The sequence below is a fragment of the Pogoniulus pusillus genome, unplaced genomic scaffold (assembly GCF_015220805.1).
Source record: "Pogoniulus pusillus isolate bPogPus1 unplaced genomic scaffold, bPogPus1.pri scaffold_72_arrow_ctg1, whole genome shotgun sequence".
Classification (NCBI taxonomy): domain Eukaryota; kingdom Metazoa; phylum Chordata; class Aves; order Piciformes; family Lybiidae; genus Pogoniulus; species Pogoniulus pusillus.
Window position 1 is genome coordinate 150,170 of NW_026974719.1, and position 24,505 is coordinate 174,674.

Below are 24,505 nucleotides of genomic sequence, written 5' to 3' on the forward strand. Positions count from 1 at the left end.
GTGTACTGAGAAAGGTAATATTAACAGAATGAAAAGGTCAGGGTTATATAAAAATCCTTTTAAAACTAACTAGGCCTGCCCTACTCAATTCCCCACCCATACTCAGACCTTAAGAACTGACAACATTCGCATCTTTGCCAGGCTGAGTTGTGTGTCTGTAAATGCTCTCCAGAAGCAGACTCGGGCAAGTCTGGAAGTACAGTGCTTGTGGTAGCCAGACTCAGCTTCTGCTGTGTCACTCTGCTGGAAGGCCAAGACAGGGCTAAATGCCTCCCTGAGCAAGTCCTGGCCAGCTGCATGACTACCAGGGGAGTCGCATGGAGGCAAGGGCTGTGAGCACCACGCAGGGGTAGCAGTACCATATGTGCTCCGTGCCCAGTAACCCCCAAAGCAGAGGGAGCAGATGGGAGTTGTGGTGCCATGTGCTGGGCAGCACCACACTTCCATTCACTTAGATATGTTTCTGGCTGAGTCCACAGAATCACAGGAGACACCAGAGGTGCAGCAAGGTGTATAGTACAGCCCATGCTATCTTCAGAAACCCAGAACCACTCATTCTGGAGACAGACCAAATCTGCCAGCAGTGGGGGCAGCCAATCTAATGCAGCTGGTCTAAGGTCAGGGGCCCCTGACTTCAATGCAGGTGGAAACTTGCTTTTCAGCCTTGCGAGCAGTGCCGCAAAGTGGCTCTTAGCTATCGTGCAGCCTGGGCAATTGGCCCATGCCAACTGGCTGTGCTGGCCACATACAGGTCCCCTCAGCTCAGGGATATGAAAGCCTAGCAGCTGAGGGCCCCTGGCAGTCGGGGTGTGCCACACTTGCCTCCCCTGAGCCCCATGGCCTACTGCAGCAGCCTGCTTTTCCCACAGCAGTGTGTTTGGTTTCTTGTGGGGTTGATAGCACAGAACAAAGCAGCTCAGGCTGACCTGGTGTCCTGCTTCCCTGTGTTCATTGTTCCTTCCTGCTGGTCTCACAGCCTTTCTCAGGGGCATTTTTGTTGCTGTCAGAGTGAACGTTTTGGAAGTGTCTCAGTATGGCCCTGCGCACAAAGCGGAGGACCAGCTCCATGCTGTTTCACTGGGCTACTGTGGACTCCCGTGCTGTCATTTTCTGGTGCTTTCCCACTGATAAGTTAAGTGTGTGTCCCCATGAAGATGCACTGAGAACTTTCCTGAGCAGCTTGTGGTTTATTTCCACACACGGTACAAGCTGTCTTATTTCTGTGCTGTTTCTCAGTGAAGCAACCACACATCAACCTCGGACCCGACACTGACACTGTTCTCCTGCCCAAACACTCCCTGAAGCCTTCCTTCGTGTTTCTGTGCTAACCTGCTTCCTGCAGGTGATGTGCAATATTAGCATCTCTAATGTGGCATCTCTGTGTTTAACCAAAAGAGTGACTGTAAACCAGCAGAGGCTATATGATCAGTTTCCTGCCTCCCAGAGAGGTTTTATGAGGTTTACTACCAACAGTGGCCTAAGTCACTAGCTCACAGCATCCCTTGCAGGTGCAAGACAGTGAAAAGTGAAAATGAATAAGGGTATTAATAATGGCTGTGAAAACTTAACTTTTATTATCTGTTCACTCTATACAAAACACCATTCTGCATAGTGAGAACTCATTTGTTGTACAGTTGACAGTGCACATCAACAAACAAGTGTTCAAGAGGTATACACTGAATGGTAAGGGCAGTGATGGCCAGGGTACGTTACAGAGGAGGATCTTGTGATGCCAGCTGTGTGTTCCAGGATGGAGAAGTACCTCATAAGCACTCAGTAGGCCTGTGGGATAACAAGCATTTATCAACGAACCAAATGAAGAATGAGGATGAAGAGGGAAAGCAGAACAAATGTCTCTGACAACACCATTTCCAGAGCGACTAAGAACTTTCACAGAGGTGGCCAGAAAGGATCCCTACTTTTTTCGAAGACCTTCATTTTCAAACTGTTAACATTTAATGATAAATAACAGAATCTCGCAAATCTTTAGGGGCAAAATGCTCCACATTTATTTACATATGAAATGTGTTTAATACAGCTGTAATGGACATAGTGTATAGTAACGTCTGACAGCAGCAAGACTTGTAAGGAACTAGACAATTACTACTGTGTATCATGCACCTATCTATATGTACACCCTTTGTTTTAAAAAAAAGTACAAAATTTGTATTTTAGGGATACATACAAGGTATAAAATGCAAAATCAAACCAAAAATACAACTCTCACAGAGACCTCTAGATGGAAGGGAGAGCATGGGGCCTTGGTGTCCTTGGTGAAAGCATTAACTAGCGGCGTCAGGCTCAGGTCTGAATGGGCTGTGCTAGCTTCCTACGGCCCGAGCGAAAGCTGACAGCCACAGCTGCAGCCAGCCCCTCGACAGCTGTGGCTGCCTGTGACACTGAGCACCAGAACGTTTGGCATTAGCATCCAGAGCTGGGAAACACCAGCCCCTGTAGCAAGGGTTAACTGCCTTCTGTCAGCAGCCAGAAAGGAAAATACATAATGCTGGGTATGCACTTCTATATAGTGTTTAATAAATTACCTGACCAAAAACACCATCATCATAAACCTATTCTCTAATCACATGGGATCTGCTAAGTCCAGAGCAGGCCAGCCCTTTGTAACAACTGGAGCTTCGACCGCAAGCACCTGACAGCCTAAACAACCCCAAAAATCACTTCATGATACAGAGAGTTGTGCAATTATACTTTTCAGAAGTACTTTATCACTCTAGGAGTCTGCACCTCTCCAGTGGTGCCATCTAAAACCAGCACTGCATTTGAAACATGCAGTAGGACTTTTCTTTTGTAAATACATATATTTTTAAGAGAAAGTTAAGGACTTCCTTAGATATTTAGAAGCACAGGTTCTTAGAATTTAAAATCTCCCCTTAGCTTGCTTCTCCCCCTCCAATGCCCTCCCAGGTGCTGCTTTCTGATGCACCTCCCTTAGCTGAACTTTCTTAATTGAACACTTCTGAAAGAAACAGTCTAAGAGAACCTAAGCAACTGCCCCGGCATTCAGAACTCTGTTTTAAAGGAACTGACTACAAAAAAGCAGAAACAAAACAGAAAAACCCAAATTCTCCACTGGATACAGATACAAACACATAACAATGAGTATAAAAGTTATTAGTTTAAATATATACAAAGTCTTTTCAACTCAAATACTGCTTGGATGGTTTGAGGGGATAGAGGACGAGGCGAAGGGCACGCTTTTATGCAGAATGTATTGCAACAGCCTGGACAGTACTGTTAACGAGAGTATACCTTGAACTTCTGTAGCAAAAGTGTCATTAGTATTCCAATGTGGAGAGGTTTCTGAGTTCCAAACAATCCCATCACTTCTCAGCTGAGCTCATTCTTTTGGACTTGATGAAGGCCATGCCATGTGTTCTCATGTGAGTGTTTAAGGCCGCTTCAGTTTCAAAAGTCTTTGCACAAACTTTACATCTTCTGTCTGATGCTGAATTGTCAGATGATTCGTCCTCATGATTTGGTTTATTTTCTTGCTGATTATCCTCCCCAGACCCATTTTGTTTTGACACTGGCTGAGGCTCCTTCAACTTATGTACAATAAAGAGATGTCTGGAGAGGGACACATGAGATGTGTAGCAGAGTCCACATTCCCTGCACTGGTACGAGGAGCCATCAGATTTATGCTGAGGAATGTGTTCATGAAACTGGAGGAGATTTTCTGTTGTAAAGCCACAAACAGCACACTTGTGCACTTTAAAAACATTGATCTTCAGCTTCTTCAGTGGCTGAGTAATGGCACCTCGTGGAGGCCTGAACTCCAGCACAGGCTCTTCCAACTTGCGCTTTGGACTAGGAACCTAAAGACAGACACAAATGGCAGATCATAACCACAGGGTCCTTTTCGCAACTACCTGTGCCTCACAAACTGCTCAAGCTTTCTCTTGGTAGATTCCAAACTGCTATGACAGACACAGCATTTCAAATAACTGAAGCAAATGTACGTTGTACAAGTTGGAAAACTGGGGGCTTTCCTCACTAGCAGTGGCACAGCCTCACCCATTCTGACACAGCAACAGCATCTAACACACTGTATAAATACCTGCCAGCGTAACTGCATCCAGCTACACACAGCAGCCAGACCTCAGCTGGGTAGAGGGCAGCAGCCCAGGAACTTCTCAGCACTACCTTCTGGACCTCCACTTTACTTACTTATTATTTCATGGCTGAAATTCGATTTGACAGATTATACCCAGATTGTTAGTAACCAAACCAACATTGTGCTAAGGTTGAATGGTCACATAACGATTATCTAAACTAATAACACCGATGCTTCTTTTACATTCTCCTTGATGCTCTTCCAACACCAGTACTCCTCAAGAATCTCCTGCATCCTATGTAGCTTGGATGTGCTCCACGGTGTTTATGAAGGTAACGGACACAGCTGCTAGATTTTTAACACTTAAGTAAGGAGATAATGTGTTGGGTTGAAAGTGCCATGTAGAGGACAATTGTACATGTTAAAACCCAGTTCTGTTTGTGCCGATTGACATCTGCATGTGACACATCTTTGGGCAGTGTTGTCATCTATTTTTACTTTCCTCCTAACACTCATCATCAACAGTAAGCCGGAAAAGAACACTTCAGCTGGAAGGGACCTACAACGCTCATCTAATCCAACTGTCTGACCCCTCCAGGGCTGACCAAATGTTAAAGCCTGCTTCTGGGCTCAGGCTTTTATGAGATCAAGCTACCTTTGTGTTTAAAGATCCTGAATGTACGCCCACAAAAAATCAACTCTTGGTGTCTGGATTAATCTTTTAAGTGATTACCTTTGTGTCTTCTTTGACTTCCCTTTCTTCCATATTGGCTGACTCAGCCATCTCTTTCACATCAGGGTCTTTAATGCCATGCATCAGCTGAATGTGCTTCTCCAGCATCAGCCGCTTGGTAAAGGTACGTCTGGACTCTGGGCAGTGCCTGCGCGAGTGAGCACAAAGAAGAGGTGCACAGAGTGATAAGCCAGGCTTAACAAAAGTCACATGATTCTGAAGAACTTAAACAGGACCAGAAAGTAACTCCAGACCAGAGAACTGGACAATGATTTTCTAGTCAATTGCATGGGTAATTGTTGTAAAGAAATGAGCAGCAGTACAAAATAAAACCAGAAATCATTGAGAATTTCTATTCAGAGCAAATGAGAAGTTGTCTGGAGATAATATCTGAAATTATACCAAGTGTGACTTGAAATAAAACCTGGGAGCACCTGAGTTTGTTTCTTGGATTTCTGCTGAGACCACCAAACCATACATTCTATTAGAGACTTCCCAGAGTGCTGTTTGATTTAAATTCTGCAGGGAAAGCAATTTCCTGCCACATGGGATGAATGCTTCCTCCAATTGACACTTAACGCTGCATTCAGATCCAAACACTGTTTCTCCTTGCAACTAGCAATTCCTTTTCAACCCCTCAAACTAAGCAGCAGAACAAAGTTATCTTTCACAACCTATGCCTCACTCTCCCCCGCCGAGCCAGCTGCACCACTTCTGAACATCTTGTGGCTTCTCCTGAGCCGCAGTGCTGTAACGCAGCATACAGGTGCCTGGAGGAGGGACAGCCGAACAAGAACTGCAGGGGCAGAAGTTCAACTGCAGTGCTCTTCTCCCAGTTTCTCTCGTAAGGTTTTAACTTTTTACATGCTCTTACATTTAACATTATTAAAACCCAAAACCAAACCAAAAATGGCAGTACTGGAGGCCTTCTGGAATAGAAACATAGAACCCCAATGAGCTTCCTGCTCAAAGGGGCCACAAAACCCAGGCATTTGCTACCTGTCGCACATCAAGAGCAACAGCTTCTGAGCTGACCAGCTCACATATGCTAACGCCCAAGTTGAGGGTCTGTCAGAAACAAGCTGATGTGTGGGACAGGAGGCTCTAAAGCACTTTGTTCAAACACTGTTCAATGCACGGCAGCCTCAGGCTTCCACATCGCTGAGCCTCATACTCTCCATAACAAAACAGAAGTCATGCTGTGGCAGAGAAGGGACCGGTGACACCTCTTACCACATGGGCTGGCTGCTGCTGGCAGCTTCCTTTCCACAGGCTCAAACTGGGCTCAACAGCCTGCAAGGACACACAAAACTAGGGACGAAGAGACACACTGGAAAGTTTGGTTTACAGATCTTATCTGTTTCACGTGGCTTTTCCTATTAAGTCACGCATCATCTCTCCAGCCACTGCAACATCACTGAGCATTTTCAGACATGACACACCGGTTTGTGTTTAAAGAAAGCACTACGCACAGTGGCTTCTACAGATCAGAAGAGCAGGCTGTGTATCTGAGAGACTGCTGAAAACCAGGTTCACCACTGCAGAACTCTCAGCAAAGCTCAGCAAAGGTTCAGATTTGCTCACCAAAGCCCTTGAGAGATAGCAGAGTTGATGTAGCCTCATGGAGCCTGTTCTGGTTAGGCCTGCAGGATAGCCTGCTCTGGCCTGTCTGAGGAGCTAAATGACCATTATGCTGCTTTTCACAGCATCAAGGAGAGCAGTGCATCTAACAGGTTTTTTTATGGTCTGTAATCTGCTTGAATAAATAAAAGCAGAACTTACGAGCAAGTATAAACCTTCCTGATGCCTTTGTGCTTGATGCGATTGTGACGACACAGACTGTGGGATGAACTGAAAGACTTGTCGCACTGTCGACACGGATGTTTCTTCATTTGCTGGAGAAAAAGAGAAGAAAACCACATTAACTGATTAGAAAAGCTCAGTAAAAGCAGCGCACGTGCTGAATTTCTTGGTCATAGGAAAGAAACATCGCTTACCAGCTGCTCCTGCAGCAGCACTGCAGAAACCAGAGGACCTGGACCTATTTCAAAGTGATGTGATCAGCACAAGTTACACACACGTCTGTCACCAGCTGTAAACTGGTGTCACAGACAGTGGACGAAGGCAGATTTCTTCAGTGGAAGATGAACGGGTTATTTCTACACCAGCCAAGACAGTTTGATGAGGGATTTGCTTTCACCACACTGACCTTTGCCTTCCCACCACCACACTACGCCTGCAGCTGCTGGCTGAGAGGGCTCATCAGTCACATACAAAAGTGGGTGATGAGCACTTACCAAGAGCCAAAGCAAAACGTCACAGACACTGATACACCAGCAAGGCTCAGGAAAGCCATGAATAAATAAGAGGTGTGGTCTGTTTGGGTCCCCATGTGGGTTTTGTACTGTAGCTTGTTAAGTGGATGGAGAAAGGAAAGAAGCTGGAAAGGCTGGAGTGGCCTCCATCAGTGTCACTCCAGCTGAACATGGCCACAGGAGCTCTAGCATCTGAAGAAACAACAGCTCCCAAACTGTGACTTCACTCCATACAGGAATGAGTGACACAGTCCTGTCCCTTATTTTCCATCGGCCCTAGACCTCAGCTGAAGACACATCTTGTCAACAGGAGTAAGGAAAACAGGAAACATTCCCAGTCAGCTTTCCCATTTCCTTCCACGGGTAACCAGATTGTTTGTGATTTTGGTGTTATGGCAGTAGCAATGAAATTGAAAGAGCATCTTAGGGATTAATCTAGAGAACAAACAAATCTACCTGAAGACCTTTCCAGACTACTTCAGTTTACTTTTCAACAATCCAGCCAGAGACAGGATCCCACACTTATCATTCAGGATAATGACTCCTGCCAGAATTGAGGTGTCCTGGGTCTGAAGAAGAAACGGATTTTAATGGAGCTTAACAAAGGAAATTTGGATGGTGTGGGCCCAGGTTTCAAGTGTTCCAGTTTGAGAGAGGATTCATGCCTACTAGACAGGTGAAGTGATAGCCCCACACCATCGGTCAAGTAACCAGAAGGAAAAGCATGTTCCTTGGATTGCAGTTTCTTGCTCCAGTGGCAAAATCGCAGCTTTCCTTCATTCTCTTGTAAGGGGCTCTAGCCATACAGACACGCTTAAAGGACTGAAAAACACTCATCTATGGATCCATCACCTTCTATGAATGCGCTGAGCAATGAACTTGATGTTCATCTTCTCTCTAATGGCAGCTACGGAAGAGCCAGTACAGCTCTGCAGCACAGATGTCACTGCTGACACGCAGCATGGCTTTACAGAGTGCTTACGAGTGCAGTGCTCTGGGAAGGGCTTAGAAAACGTTATTCAAAGAGTGAAGTCACTCCACGAAGAGCTTCTACCCAGACACGACCCTGGAGCACACCGCACAGGCAGCCAGCTCCAGCACAGCAGCCGCTGTGCCTGCACCAGGCCGCTGCACGTGACAAGGGACTCTGCAGGTCCCTCCAGAGCTGCACAGCTGCAGCTTTTAACATTCTGCACTGATCATTTCAGAGCATTTCATTCGCACTTCTCACTCTCCAGAAAAACAGCCTATACATTAGTTCCATTATTTGTTAGCCGCACGTTGCATACTTGGTTACCTTACGCTCGTTCCAGACTCTCTACAATAATGTACCCATAAGGTTTTGAAAACTAACAAAATTCTGGGGGGGCTGGAAGGAGCGCAGCAGCTGCTCTCTATCACCCATTTCTGTCAGACCTGGAGTCGCAGCTCCGTTCATTTCAGTGCAACACCTACCTAATGTTCCTTAGTACGGGTTGTGCTTGAGGTAACATCGCTCGCTCTTACTAAACACCAGAGACAGGAAGATACCTACTTAAGCCTAGTGTTCAGAAAGCATTACCAATGTGTTACTAACCTCCCTTTACATGCCTCCTGCCACTCCGCTGTAGGTTCTGTCAGGCTGGGGAGCATTTGCTATTTCACTCTGAAGTGACAGCTTCACAGGGAGGTTTGCTTGGTTTAAGGATCTAGTCAATGTAAAATGTATTTGCTCTTGAATTTATCTCTCTGCTGGTAAAAGCACTGGTGAGTTCATGTTGAGACAAACAGGCCAGAGTGTGCTAACATTTTACATGCTGCTGAAGAGCTGATTCTGGCAGAAAGTGAAACTACTATGAGTGCCAGAGGATATGGTGTGTAAGCATGCTGCAGGGACTGCAACACATTTTATGGCGTTTCTTCACAGACACTACCTCACAGAAGTGTCAGGAATCACCTGCTGGGCTTAAACTGAAGCCATTATCAGTTCTTCAGTGACTTCCACAGACAGAAATGGAAAAATGATCTTTTGATGCCACTGGAGAAATCAAATGGAGGCTACATAATCTCAGCTCTTCTGTCTACTTTTCATGCCCTAAAGCTGTACAAGGAGGTGATAACAGAATGCTATGGTATAGTTGACTGGCTAGGGCTGGGTGATAGTTGGACTGGATGATCTTGGAGGTCTCTTCCAACCTGGCTGATTCTATGAGAAAAGGTACTTCTGTCAAACATAATCCTTGGGTTTCACTGTTTTATTTCCAAGGGAGACTGGTAGTATAGCTACTGGACTCTAGGCTGAAAGAATGGAATGGGAGCTACGGAAGGCAGGGAGAAAACATGGAAATAGGCTCCTGCCAGCTTTCAGTGCTGCTTGAATTTGTCACAAGAAAATTAGAGATGACTCTCTGTAGTCTGGAATTTTCATCTCTTCCATGGGGTGTTTATAAACAGGATAGAATAATTTGCACACCGGCTTTAGAAATAAGCACTGCAATTTGGAGTGACGCAGGAACCTCTGGAAACATGCTATCATTTCTTGTTGCACATTAGCATCCCGAGAAGCAGAGATTTTCACTCCACTTAGATGAGTCTGGTATTCCTTCAGCTCTGCTCTCCGCCTGCAGTGCAGCACACTGCAGTAGTTCCACTACTTGCTTCCTGGCTGCAGAAAGAACCAGACCATGTTCGCTGGGACACAGTGAAGGAGAAGACTGGGGAGTTGCTGCATGTCAGCATCGGGCTGGAGTTTGCAAGACCCGTCCCAACTGCAGCTAGCAAGGCTCTGTACAAGGACCAGCCTTTTTATCATCATTTAACTGGAACAGGTATCGCATGCCACAGGGACATCAAGTACTGTACAGCTGATTGCGTGGGATTGCAGCACGCCCATATGTCGCTTTCAATCCACTTGGAGTAAACTATCCTAAATGACAAATTCCACTTGTTCATCTCTGCTGCCTTGTTGGCTGAACTGGCAAGTGCAAGTTCAGAGCAATAGCTCATCCTTGGAGTGCATCTACCTGTAACATCAAATGCTGCTTGGCACTGCTTGGACCACCAAAACCAGACTCCATTCCCTGAGTCTAGCAGTTAATGAATTTTCAAGGGAGTGAAGGAACTGAGAGGGTACAAAAGAAGAAACAAGAAACTGGATTAGATTAGGTGACTTGGATGAAATACTGGAACATCCTTCACTCTTTCCATCTTGAAGAAATTTTAGTACTGAATGAAGAAGCCTACAATTAAGTAAGAGCGTGTGGATTTTCTCAGTAGAGCTATATAGACAACAACAAGAACTACACAGAAGGACGCATGAAAGAGACCTAAGAAAGAGAAGAGCAGTGGTGGAACTTCAAAGGCATTATTTTCAAGACCACAAGTGAACTTGGAAAAAAGTGCCTTCATATTTCAGGTTTAATTTACTTCTTTGTAGTCGAGTATTATTCATTTACCTTTCCGTGTTCCTTCCGCATGTGAGAGATGTAAACGTCTCTCTGAGTGAAGAGCCTATCACACTCCCAACACGTCCAGCCAGGATTAGCCACTTTTTTAGGCTCTGCTTTCTTTACGGGAGAAGGAGATTTCTTCTCCAGCTTCTCTGTTCCATTGGCAGATTTTGCATCCTCCTTGTTGTGACTGGCTGAGTTCTGAGTTGTGGGTTTAGTACTGAGAGGCAGATTTATCCCCAGGTTTGGTGGCCCCTCAACACTTTTCAAAGTTCCATGCATAGACTACAACAAAAGAGAGAGAAAAAAAAATGTACAAAACTAACATAGACAGTTGCATTGACAAAATGAAAAGATCTGAGTCACAAGTCTTCATTTACTTCTTTGCCATACTATTAGCAGACCACATTCTTAACTTAAAGAAACAGAATTAAGTAAAGGCAATGCCTAGCATAAAGAGACACTTGCCCACAATGCTAAGAGACACCATCTGCAGCTGAAGGAGTCTTCTTCAGTGGCTACAGTTTTTCACCAGAAAATAAAAAAAGGCTTTGTGGGTTACATTTAAACTGCTGCTTAACAGAGAGGAAAAAAGGGTTCAAGAAGTACTTTACGTTAAGCTTAATTTCTTGCTTTACTTACCTAAAGTATTAGTTGAGCATCCTCATTTCAAACTATGTGACTAAAGAGTTCCAGGAAGGAAGGGTTTTGTGCTGACAAATTCTGGCACGTGGGTAAATAAGAGAAGACAGACAACTCTGGAAAGATCAGGGTACTATACTGTTGGGATATCTTAGTACTTTATGTTGAGGCTCAGGTAAGCACTGCCTTACTCCACACTCATGTTATGAGCACCCTGCCTTAGGGTTACACTGCTAACAGTTCTTATCTGCAGAAGTGTGCAGGGCCCACAGGGTCCCCAAGAGCAGAGGACAGCTCAGAGGTCTCTAACAAGTGGTTCTCAAGCACCCTGCAGCTCCTAGGTAGTGGCCCTTCATTGCTGGCTTACTTCTAGACCTTAAGGAAACTGGCAGTAAGAAGAGAAGAACTCTTCCATCTCCTCCTTCCCCAGTTCCCAGAGCCAGAGTGACATACTGATGCAATACGTGAGCCTTCCAAAGTGCTGACTAAGCGAGGAAGACCTGGGCTTCAGCTCCGTGTCCGAGGCTCCTACGTGCACATGAGCACACTGTTAAACGTGGATCCACTGCCAAGGTCTCTTTCACATGTGAAGACCTGTCCCTTGCAATGACAGTGTCCATCTCATCTACTGACCTTTATTACAGCTCTCCTGCATGTGTGCACAGCCATCCCAAACCTAATTATCTTCCTGACAGGTAATCTCAGAAACAAACAAACATTCAATACATTCTTGATTCTGAGAACAGGAGAATACCAATCTGATAGTCCAGGACAACACTCTAGCATCAGATCCTCTTGTGGATCCTGTGGGATCACTTGCTGGCTCTGTAGCAAACATCAAACTGATCTTAGAACAAATGCTTCTACCGAACAACTTCCAAAAGCAAAGCCAGTCATTAAAACCCCTAAAATGCAAAGTGCTCAGGACCAGCTGACTGGCTCTAAGAACAAACTGAAGCTGCGCAGTAAAGGAGGGGGCTGCTGTTGCACCAGGACAAGAAAGCAGCACAGGACAAGGAGGGAAGGAGGTTCCTAACTGTGAGGCAACTGAAGACCGACCTGGAGATTCCATCCCAGCTTAATGTGTCAGCACATAAAGTGTTAGCCCTCAGCTTTGTGTCTTTTAAATACAATACTGAAACCTAATTTCTGGTGTGAAAACAAACAGAAAGACCTAAAGTACAGCATTGAGTGACACTGGTCACAGCACATCTCACCAGTAGACCTGGGGGTGTTGCACCTCCAGCCCTTCACCACTTCTCACCAGTAGCTAGGCCACTGAAACCAAATGAGATGTACCTTTTGCCAACAAGAACAGTCACACCTGCAGGAATTATTCTAGGTTGTTTTCTGTGGCTTTAACCTCTTCAAGAGCTTCCTTCTGTCCCTTTTTGCTCTATTTTCACCCAGGTTTTCTCTGCCTTGATGGTTTATGTCTAACCCACACCAAACAATTGCTTCCTGTGTAGTCAGACTGAGCCCTGCCCTTGCCTGGCTCATGTCCTCTCCCTAGGACCTTTTCTGGTTTTATCTATATTCTGCTATTGTTTTGGGGCTTTTTTTTTTTCTCATTTCACTTTATCTCAAGTCCAATTTATACTCTGCTGCTGCTGTCCCTACTTCTGTAGACACATCCTAAGTGTAACAGCACCAGCAGTTCTGAATAAAAGCAGTAACACTGCTACTGTGTATGTTCTAATTCTCTCATTCTACTCTCAGGCACATGCAGATCATTTATAGTGAGTCATGCTAAAATAACACTGATTGAAAGTACAAATACTGACACAAAACACTAAAGCCAACAGAATTGCACTGTGCCCAAATCAGGAGTAACTAGGCCTAATTTCACAATGACAATTCTGAGCAACCCTCATTTATGTACAAAGAGCTTCTGGCCCCAGTTACAGTCAGATCATGCTCCTCAAAGAGCTGTTTTCAGAAGCAGTTAAATGCAGATATAACATTACTTTTACAGTAATACCTGAGTTGAGAAACTACTTAGACAAGTAAGGCATAAACAGCAACACATGTAATTTGCCTATTTAGTTAAAAAAGAAAAGGAGCAGTATAAGCAGATCAAAGGAAACAGAAAACAGGACTTGGCATCGCTGCATGAAGACCACTTAAGATACAGGGCATGAACATAAGATGATTCTTACAGCAAATACGAGTCCGTTCAGAAACAAAGGAAAAACCCAGTCCTTGTACTGATGAGCACCTGGGGCCAGCCCTTCCCTACCTCCTCAAGTCTCAGACTGGCTATCAGACCAACTGTTTTTTCAAGACCTGTGATCCTGCTTTCAACAAAACTTCAGAGGCTTGTGAGGTGGCAAGTGCCACAGCTGAGCCCAAAAGGCAAAAAGACAGCTTTAGCAGGAGGAAAGATGCCTGGTTTCCCACACAGCTAACAAATTCTAGCCAGGGAACTGCAGGCTCTTGAAAACACGCTTGGCAAGGGGGACAGTAAGTCTTCTGCAGCTGTAAGCATGATAATGAGAAAATCCACTTCAAAGCACGTGTAAACACACCAGTAACGATCCTCAGAACATACTGGTTCCTACTGGTGAATTCTGAGCACCAAAGGGTTGATTGTGCAATGTGCTCAGCACCCTCAGCTCCTAACAGCTCGATACTTATCAGGACTGGACTGACTGACTCCACTGCACCCCTGATCTTTCTGAGGAAATGACCTACTGAGTGCAATGCACTGAGGTGTTCCTGGTACACCAAAATCAACATTCACAAAGAAAAACTGAGTTAGTGGTTACATCAGAGGCAGCTGGGGACCGTACCAAATGTAACATTTCAGCATTTGACAACATTGCTGACAGATTATGCTCCTGGAATTAACATCTCCGTCTGTCAGCAGTCTTGTTACTGTCTGCCTTTTTACAGTGTTTCTCACAGCATATATTGCACGACACATGGTATCTATGAACGAAACAAGAGAAGATGCCTACACACCTTGATATGATCCATCATAAGCTGTTTCTGTGCATATAGAAGAGAACAGTCTGGACACTTGAAAACTGACACCTTCTGGTTTTCAATGTGCTGATCAAAGTGGCGATAGAGCAAAGGTTGTAGAGTAAACACAGTGTCACACATAGAGCATTTATATATTATTCTAAAAACAGAAGTACAATAAACAACATCAGTCATGGTGAGGAGCTATTTGCAAGAATCATGATGTTAACTTTTTTCTCAGCAGAGATAAGATCTGACATGTTTAAGCAATCATTTCACACTGCTTGCAAGTTAAAATTATTTCAAAGCATCCTCCAATTAAAACTATGGCAGCAGTAGAAAAAAAACCAGAAAAAATAGGGCAAAAATTATTGAAATGTGTAAACAAGCCAGAAAACAACAACATATGCCAGTTACATATATAAAACACCAACATCTGCTTAGATCCTCTGGAAGTTAAATGTCTTCAGTTCTGAACTCCCCTTATACCTAGAGGATAAAACACCTGGTTCAGGTTGCAAAGACAGTATGTTCTAAGGGAGCTGTTGATTCCATTGTAATTGGCAATTGACTTCAAGATAAATTTACTTTCAGCAATGTATACGCTTTTGAACCTCCTGAACACTAAGCCTGGACTCTGTTAAGGCTCTGAAGCTGAAACTTTGCAGGACGGTAATGTTTCAAGCAAAGTATCAAAGTAAACTACACTTTGCACGTCGGTTTTGTCTATTTGTATGCTGGGCTACGTCAAGAGTGACTTCCCTGGCAACTGAAGGTCAGCAGCAAGATTAGCCATTCAAACTGCAGCCTCCTAATGCATCCTCCCATAAACAGTAAGAAACTCCAATCTTTCAGAAACATCACCTTCTTTAAACTTGAGAATTGAAAGACAAGTAACAGAGAAACTTGCCACAGACCAGGCAGAACTCCGATCTGTCGGCCATCCATCTGTAGGGCAGCACTTCAGAAGTCAAACTAAAAGGAAGGAAAGCCAGCAGCAGGCGCTGACTGCAGTGACAGGCACGCCCTGCTGCGAAATCCCACCGGCTGGAGGGTGACCTCCACCCTGAAGAATGGCTGCCCAGTAAAAAACCCAAGCCAACAGCCCCTGCCTGCTAGAAGCCTCAATCTTCTCAGTATCTCATCAACGTTCCGAGTGCTTTCTACCTTGCTCTAAGCAGTCACCATCAGCTGCACATAGCTCAAGGGCTCTAAACACCACTTTGCACTGTTTTGAGATGAGAACAGGGACATTACTTCAGTGTCCCAGCCACTCAATAGGTCCAAATAGTTGAGACAATGAAAAATAACACACCTGGTCATATTAAGTGTGAAAATACTGTTTTGTGGTAAATCAAATGGTCTCAGTTTCTCACATCAACTAAGACAAATTTATCCTCTTACAGCCTACATACTCTTGTACTGCCTGATAGTAACTGGTAAGAAATAAATCCCAGGTTCCTACAATACAGTTTCACCTTACATCCATATAAACTCACCAACCCCACTAATAGCTTCAACCAAGATCCTAAGAGACAACTTCTGTGACAAAAGCCAGTGGATCTCTGCCCCAGCAGCTCAGCACAATGGAGCACAGAGAAGCTGAAGCCTCTTCCAGACACCGTGGGATGCACTGTTTAAGGGTTCCCCATAGAAGGGATCATTTCTCTTGGCCACAACACAGAGTTAATGAGCACAGAAGCACACTCCACTGCCTTGGTCCTAGTCCCAGTGAGGTAAAGTGGTGATTTTACAGCCCCTTTCAGTCCATGAGAAAACCCAGTTTCCTCAGGAAAGTGCTTGCTGCAGTTCTGTAGCGAGTCTGCTCTTAACCCAAGCTGGAGCTGGTAATAGCCACATACAGTCCCTGATCCTGCAGCACCAAGTATTTGTCTTCTGTCCCAGACATCTTGTTTCACATCTCCACCAGCAACTCTGTCCCCAAGTCAGGGAGTGAGGAGCCTTGTTACTAAACAGGCAAGCAAGCTGAGGCACAAGACTGCATTACAGCCTTGTTCCTGGCAGAGTGTTTTCCACTCTCTGCTCCACTGCTCACAGACCACTGCTAACATCCAGGATCCCAGCATTCCGGTGCCTGCAGCTGAGCAGTCAATCCCACAGCCAGGAGCTAAAGAGACAAGAGCAAAGGTTATACTATTCCAGGTCAGCAAGATGGAATTAAAGAACATCAGGATCAGAAAAAACTGCCTGGTTATTGCCTGATGCACTTTTCCATTAGAAGCAGATCTCGAGAGGAGAAATGAGAAAACCTGCTCTGCCACCTGTGGCGGAACTAGACACTGACCTCAGCTGGAATGACCTCAGGTCTGTAGTATATCAATTTATCATTGCAGGGCTACATGATCAAATCGAGTACACTACGCTTCAGATTGTTTTCGATGTGAAGTAGGGAAGAGAGGACTACAGAATGACTGAGGTAGGAAGGGAGCTCTGGAGGCTGTCTAGTCCAACCCCTGCTCAAGCAGCATCAGCCAGAGCAGGCTGCCCAGGAGTAAGTATGCCCACTCAGGTCTCCACAAACTGAGACTCCACAGCCTCTGGGCAGTCTGCTCCCATGTCTGACCATCCTGACAGTAAAAAAAGTGACTCCTTGTGTTCAGGTGCAAATCCACCTGTCAGTCTGTGCCCACCGCCTCTTGTTCTGTCTCAGGGCACCATGGAGAAAAACCTGGCTGCCTCTTCGTCATGTCTTCACATACAGTACTGACACACCAATCAGGTTCTCCTGAGCCTTCTGCTCTCCAGGCTGAACAGCACCAGCTCCCTCAGCCTCTCTTCGCACGAGAGACGTCTCTTACTCATCTCAGTGTTCCTTTCCTGGACTTGCTCCAGTACAGTGTATTTTCACAACCAGCTTGACAAATGAGAGTTTCTCCAATGTCCCAAAAGATACTAGCATTTTGCCTCAGTGCCAAGCCTATGATGTTACACTGTTTGCTGAAAGCAGAAAACCATATCTAAGGGTCTGTTTCCTTAGGGAGAAGCAGCTTAGGTATGCTACAGGAGAGGGCTTCATCAAGCTGAGAGACAAGCCAGGCATCTGTTCCCCAGTGTTAAAATAATCTCATTTCATCCCACTTGGAATCGCTGCACGTAAACTTCCCTTTTCATGCACCAAATAGTTTGCTGTGTCTGCTGCGAACCAACCATCTGTAATGTAACCATAAGGCACACAGCCACAGTCCTGCACACCGCCATGCAGCCGGCAAGCCCCACTCCTGCCAACAGAGAAGTGCTCTTGTCAGCTCTACTCAGCACCGCTCAGTCCACACCTGGACACCTGTCTCCACTTCTGCCACCCACAATTCAAGACAGACATGCATGGACTGGAGAGAGTCCAAAGGAGGGCCACAAAGAAGACAGAGGGGTTGGAGGACCTGCCCTGTGAGCAGACAGAAGGAGCTGTGCCTTTTTCTCCCTGAAGGAGGTGCAGGGGCAGCTCATCCCCAGTACTTCAGTACTTAAAGGGCTAAAGGTGGCACACTTCAAGAGCACCACTTCTGAAAAGGAGCGCTCAGCTACAGATTCTATCATTTGTTACAATACAACAGAAGTTCATACAGAAAGTATGTCTTTTTATATCAAAATAAACAGAATTCCAAGCACCTCTACAGGGGAAGAAAACTAATGCAAAATACTTGGTTTAGGAAGCTGATCACAAACAGTTCTGCAGATTCAAGCACAAGCCAAGAAATCTTCCATGCTTTTCGTATGCAAAGCATCCTGCACAAACAGTGATCAGAATCTTTTGGTTTTCTCTGCTGAAAATGATGGGAACCTGAAACAAGTGCTAGATTAAATGTCGGCATTTCAAAGCCTCTCGCTGAAGATGCTACCCCCAATTAAAAGAAGGTACCATTTCCACTGGGTACAAATGCCTTCGTTTGCTATCACACAGTATGTTTGCTGCAGTTTCACTGTACCACAGGTTGAAACACCCTAAAGAATAAATCTCCTGTTCAGATGTTAGAAGCCCTGGCAAAGCAAATTCTTCAGAAATCTGGTTATTGGGTTACATGGTGCCGTTTCTATCATCTGCTTTCTACTTTCTTGAGTCTGCAAGGGGTCACAACATACTCCAGAGAAGCAACCTGGAGTTAAAACGCTTGAACTCATCACTTCACTTGTACCAAGAGAGAACAAAGACAGAAGCAAATCTGCCAGAGAAGGCACCAGGCTAACACTGATGAAATGTGAAGTCTCATTTTCAGCTGCAGCTCCCACTGGCTTCAGCAGGAGCCTTGGGTGTTCAACATCTTTGAAACAAAGACCCTGCAGCTGAGTTCCAAATTGTGCCCTGTGCTACCATCTTCAATTACCATGCTTATGCAGAACTTCCTAGCTACAGAGCAGAGCCATCCCTGCTTTAATCCAGAGGAAAGAGACTACCTACTGGAAAAGAGTGAGTACAAACAGCTCTGTGCGTGCCACTTTTTCATCTGGAAAGGCAAAGTTAGAAGAGGTTTACAGCCTGGCACCTATCACTTAATAACACACTGGAACTGCTCTCCTTGAGACACAATCATTTTAAGGAAGCAAAAACCTAGCTGACCACTTCCCAAACTTTCATGAGGAAAAACCCAGCAGACAGGAGGAGAACACAGGAAAACCAGCACACAAGCAGCTCCGGACCACAAGAGCAGCGTACTGCAGACAGCTCCATCCTGCCAGGAATGCCCAGGGTCAGCCCAGAGTCCACAACTGCCACTCCTTTCATCACCTCTCCAGAGTACACACCCTGACCCCTCTGAACTGACGGCACTGCAAGAAGCCATTTTCTGAATGCTCTCTGTCAGCGTCAAAGAGAGAAAAATAAACCCCTTTTTTCCCTGGAGATTCAACCAGATGTTATCAAAGTCACAGCACTGGCCCCGATGAGTCTCAGTAGCTCTTTTGGAACGACATGATCTCAGTTCACAGTCAAAACTGCAGGTGAGCTGAGCGGACTGGAAGCAAAGGAGCGAGCAACACGCTACCTACCTGCCTGCCTGACTTCTCTCCTTACCGCGCTGCCCTCTCGTGCGTGCAGTGTTTGAAGAGCTGCTACTGCCACGTTCATGGAAACGCAACCTTTGCCAAATAAACTGCCAGCTAAGACCTCATGAAAACAGTCCAGGATCTCCACACGTTACCGACAGGATGACAAACGCTGGCTGTACGAAAGGTGACTTTTTGCATTATGAGCAGAGGAGAGAATGCAATTTCACAAGTTATTAAACTGCAGGCAAGTGCAACAGAAGATTAATTTTGCTTACTTTGGTTCGCCTATCTTGATACCCGGGTGTTGTGTGTAGGCATGGGAGTGTGTGCTGGGAGCAGATTTAAATGCCATGGGACAGATAGGACACTTGTAAAAGACTTCACAGTGACAACCTTGAATGTGAGACTTGAGTGCCGCCACATCAGAGTACACAACATTGCAATGCACGCAGCTGCAAAGAGAGTGGAAAAGAGTCAGTTCAGCCGAGCCCAAAGCAGTACCGAATGCAACGGAATCAACACGGATTTTCAGCAAGTGGGAGAGATAAATACATACACGCTGCACAGAACTGCATTATGCTGTCAGTGTAAACAACCCAGTTCAGAATCAGCATCCACAGAGATTTGCGTTTCAGAAAGTAAGGAAAAGGAACTTCCCCAATTTGATTCTAAAACCTATGGGATAAAGTCAGCACACATCTTTATGGCATTAGAACAAAACAGAGAAGGGGCGACAGAGGAATACTCTACTGATGGTGAAAGGAATGCCAATTTGTGCAGGGATTTTACAAAGGGCAGTGGATTGCACAAGGTATGCCACAGCAATTCAGAGACTGCCACCAAACCAGAAACCGCTGAGGAAATGGTGCTCACCGTCTGCCTCGCTGAGATTTAACGAAGACATGCTGGCAATGCTTTCTGCACAAGTAATCAAATCAGCACTTGGATTGAGAAACAAAGCCTGAGCAATTGAAACTCAGGGCAGCTACGGTCAGGCCAGTCTGTCCGACTGGAATTCTGGCGGTATTGTTCAGAAACGTACTTTGGCTCTGCCGCAAATGTGACCTTTCCTCGTCTACTCTAAAATGGAACGACTGCAAGGAGGAATCACTGTTAGCACACACGAAAGGCTACGCACAACGGTCCCTGGCAGTGCCACATGTCACCCCTACTAAAGCCTACCAACTAAGTCCAGGAACACACTGCAATGAGAATTACCAAACGAGCTGCCCAAGGACAAATCTCTCTTACTGACTGTTACTGCGCCATTTAAACATAGAAGGCCTCCACCCTTCTGGCATGTACCGCAGCAGGACAGCTGTGGCCACACATGTCAACTTGTTTTCTAAAGCTGTTTTACTGCCCTGCTATAGGCATACAGCAAGAAATACAGTTATACACTGCATCCCAGAATTCCCTTCTCCTTTTGAAACACGTCACCTCTGACTTTTAAGGAACTCATCCTTTCTTTTCTGAACTTCACTTACATTCTTCATACTATTAATCAAGCTTATAGCTCTCCAGCCTCTGCTCACCAATGCATTTTCTAGAGTAAACGCCCCTTGTGGTTAAGATACTCTCTGCTTACAGAGAGACGAACGCTTCCTCGAAGCGGCACAAGGCACACTCCTCTCATTAACAGATCTGCTGCTAAGATGTCACCTTGAGAGAGCTGTGTTGCATATCTCACCTCCTATCCCATCCTGTCTGCCCTTTATTCTTTAGTGATGCAATGTCACAAAAGATCCTCAGCATCCACCACTCCATATTAAACCAGTTCTGATCCTTTCTTGGGCTGCTGCAACAGCTTTCTTGTTTTCACCACAGAAGGATGCAATTAACCTTAGGACTGACACTTTCAGCTGATGTCATTTGGACCTAAAACACTGAAATGAAACCAAACTGCCTCGCAGCTCCTTGGGAAAGGCAAGACAGGTTTCCTTCCAATTCTATGATTTATAAGAGACTTCTAGCATTAATGGGCAGGCCAGGAGTCCCTGAAGATGATTCTGTGTACAAACACAAAAGAGACAGACGAGAGGGAAGGGGGGCAGATGTAAGAAATCCAGGACAGCACAGACTACTGCTTGGGAAAAATGAATGGAAGAGAACCAAAGGAGTGCAAAATGCTGAGGGCTGTCAGGCCATGGGGTCAAACCTGGAAACAGAGTGGCAGGGCAGCAGGACTGATGCCGTAAGAAAGCTTTCTTCCCTTAGCAGAAGACTTCACAGCTGTCCCAGTCAATGAACTGGTGGCACCTGAAGGGGCAAAGAGGTGCCTCCTCCAGTCCAACAGGATGAAGTAGGAAACGTTTCAGGAATGCTGAGAAAAAGTTGGCTGCCCAGGCTGCTCTGCTCATCTCTTGCTCTTCTGCCTGCCATTCAGTGCTAGTGAAATTCTAAAATAAAACAATTTCCCAAGGCTTCCAAAATTTAGTAGTTTAATATTTCCATGAAATGTTTCTCATCCTCATTTTCTCAGTGAACTGCCATTGCAAGGAAGCCTAAAAGGCAGATTAAAAGAAGAACCAAAAGACCAGCCTGTTGGAATGAGCAAGACCATTTTCAAGTGATGTAAAGCTTTGGAATCTTGCCTCCCCGCAGAGCAGAGAGCAGCCAGGCAGGTGCAGTAAGCTCACTGACAGTAAATTCTGCAGTCAATACTGACAAGGACTGTTCTGCCAGGGACACCATCTGAGCCAGAGTGTTCTGAAAAAATCAAGAGGGCTTTTTTAAGACCCTGAAATTAAGAAAATATCCCCAGGTTCTCTAGCACTTATATAAAGTGTGAAGCCCTGACTCTGACATTTATGATGGATGAGATTAGTTAATACTCTGAGTTAGTAACATACGAAAGCAGATTCCTAAAACAAAGCAGAATCCTACTGTGGCATTAATTCCAAATATGCAGTACTAACAGCACTGTTGCTGTGACAACCATAAACCATGAAGCTGTATTCTACAAACAATGTTATGAAAATGGAAAATTACTTTTAAAACCATAAAGTATACATAAATTGACAACAAAAGTAATCATTATACTGACCGAAAACCAACTCTTCGGGTATAATGCAGGCAGTTCTTAGTGACATGAGTCTGGAAGTGCACAGATCTGCAGATTGCTCCACATTCAGGACACGTGTATGGAGATTTATGCTGATGAATTCTCTGGTGTGATGCAAAACTGCACTGGTTAGGAAGCAGCATCTGGCAGATATTGCATGTCTTCTAAACGATAAACCAAAATACATGAAACAAAAGATTTGGTTCAGCTATACATAACGTCTTGTGTCAAGCACTGCAACATATCACATAAAAGGTTAGCTGTTACGACTGTGATCTGAACCAGAAGGCGGCAAGTACTAAATGCAGGCCCTACTGACAGAGCCTGGGGAACAGACTGGCAAGTACTGGCAGCCAGGCACGGTGGCACTCTGGGCCACACTGACACAACAAAGCTCTTCAATACGCCACTGGCCCGAGGAGATGCATGTTGGGTTACACACATCTCGCTTAGGAGCCTCACAAGATTACCTGCCAAGTGCAAGGGGCCCAGGTACCACCTGAGAATAAAACCTGACAGTTTTAGTCCACTGCACTTACGTACAGAGCAGAAAACCTGCACCCACCAAATACATCATCTTCACCTCCCTCACCTTTGCCCCTGGTGAGTTCTTAGGGTGCTACCCAGAACTCCAGTGCAACAATGGCATCAGGCAGCAAGGGTGCAGACCATTTAAAAGCCTCTTTCTCAGGCCTGGACACAACACCTGCGTTCCACCAGCACGCTGAGCATCTGAGGCAAAACCAGAGAGCTGCAAAAGATTTGCAGTTTCCTGCACCCACTAAACTCATGATTCACTGGTACTTTGTTACAAAAATAGTTCTGCAGAACAGAACTTCAACTCAACTGCACTTCTGAAGACTTTGTAAGTCTTTTCAACTTAGTAGTAGCATTTCCTCTGCCTTGGGACTTATGAATCTCACCAGTGACTTAGGAAGAGTCATAAACCCAGGACCCCTTCGTGACACAGGTGTTTAACACGAGATCTGCATAGCTTTTCAAACGTTATCCCTAAGTCTTGCAGGTGTAGCGATCTGTACGTTTTGCAAGGATACAGAATGGAACAAGATCTCCAGAGCTGCATTAAAAATTGTTTGCTGGGCTATCTATAGAGAAATGCTGACATAAATAATGAAGACAAATCTATTTCCTTATGGTAAAACAGCTTCTTTCTATAAACCAGGTGCTTCACACACACACACACACACACACACACACACCCTCCTTTAAAAAACAGAAAGATCCATATCATGTAAGAGCAGAATCAAAGCTACCACTGTAGAAGAGTGCAGCGTTGCAAACAGCTTTTACAGGAGTCTGACTTACTAACATCAGCACTATGCCAGTAAAGCAAGCCCCTAATCCCATTTAATCAACAGACAGACAATAAATCTGAAGATGGTAGGAAAAAGCCTTTACAGTCACTGCAAAAAAAAGGAAGTTGGTTGTTTTTTCTCTAATGGAGCACTGTTTAATATCAAAAGCTGAAGAAACTTCTTAGTTGCCTCAGCATTTTTACAGTATTTCAGCTATTCTAAGAACAAGTCTAGTTTTGTATTACACTCTGTATGCTGTTTAATCTTTTCCCCAAACCCTTTAATCTACATGTTTTTTCAAGGGTGCATGCAAATACTTTGATTCATTCTTTAAAGCCAGTAATTTTAAGTGGAAATATTAACTTGAAGCATCTCATGGTCTTAACACAGAAGCAAGAAGTTCATCTCGTATGGTTCTCTTCTTCTGTTTGCTTTGTGGACGTGGTGGCCTGATCTGTTTGAACACAGCTGCTGTCCAAACATAGTTCTCAGGTGTTAAGACAGCAAGATAGCAAAGTGCCAAACACTGAGACAGAGAAAGTTAGGCAAAGAAAAATCATCATTGCTTGAACTCAGGTTCAGCACCAGCACTGCTGCCAGCCTGAAAGATGAGTGGCTTGCAGGGACACTGCACAGCCCCTGCGGAGGGCTCTGCTGGAGGGCAGCTCTCTGCGAGATACTCAACCATCACCCCAATTACAGCCCGAACCCAGACAGAGTCATCAGACACATGCATTCTATTGACTTTGGACTGCCAGGTACTTGTCCACAGCTGACCAAACATGCTCCTGCCCTTCAAACTGAACAGGCCTGGTCTAGGGCGTTAACTTTGTTCCTCAGCTGAAGCTTGAAGGCAAAATCCTGACTAAACTAACTACAGCTCTACTTGAAACATGTTTGTTGCATTTATCTGGCTTCAGTAGTATCTTCTAGAATCTCTCTGCCATTAATAGGCAGAATCTGG

General features: G+C 45.1%; 1 protein-coding gene across 9 annotated transcripts in view; it reads right to left on the minus strand.

Annotated features, from left to right (window-relative positions):
• Positions 1-1,551: 1,551 nt before the first annotated feature.
• The window catches only part of ZNF532 (zinc finger protein 532), a 39,028-nt gene continuing 16,074 nt past the window's right edge, over positions 1,552-24,505 (minus strand). For 7 of the 9 annotated variants that reach the window (XM_064141788.1, XM_064141795.1, XM_064141787.1 and 4 more), the window contains 7 exons: positions 22,208-22,389; positions 19,437-19,613; positions 14,158-14,320; positions 10,558-10,836; positions 6,591-6,703; positions 4,809-4,956; positions 1,552-3,836 (listed from right to left, as the gene is read on the minus strand). In XM_064141788.1, coding sequence (XP_063997858.1) covers positions 3,342-3,836; positions 4,809-4,956; positions 6,591-6,703; positions 10,558-10,836; positions 14,158-14,320; positions 19,437-19,613; positions 22,208-22,389 — 1,557 coding nt within the window. In that variant the 3' untranslated portion in view covers positions 1,552-3,341. The remainder of the gene's footprint in view (positions 3,837-4,808; positions 4,957-6,590; positions 6,704-10,557; positions 10,837-14,157; positions 14,321-19,436; positions 19,614-22,207; positions 22,390-24,505) is intronic. The other 2 variants (XM_064141794.1, XM_064141796.1) reach the window with 2 other exon arrangements.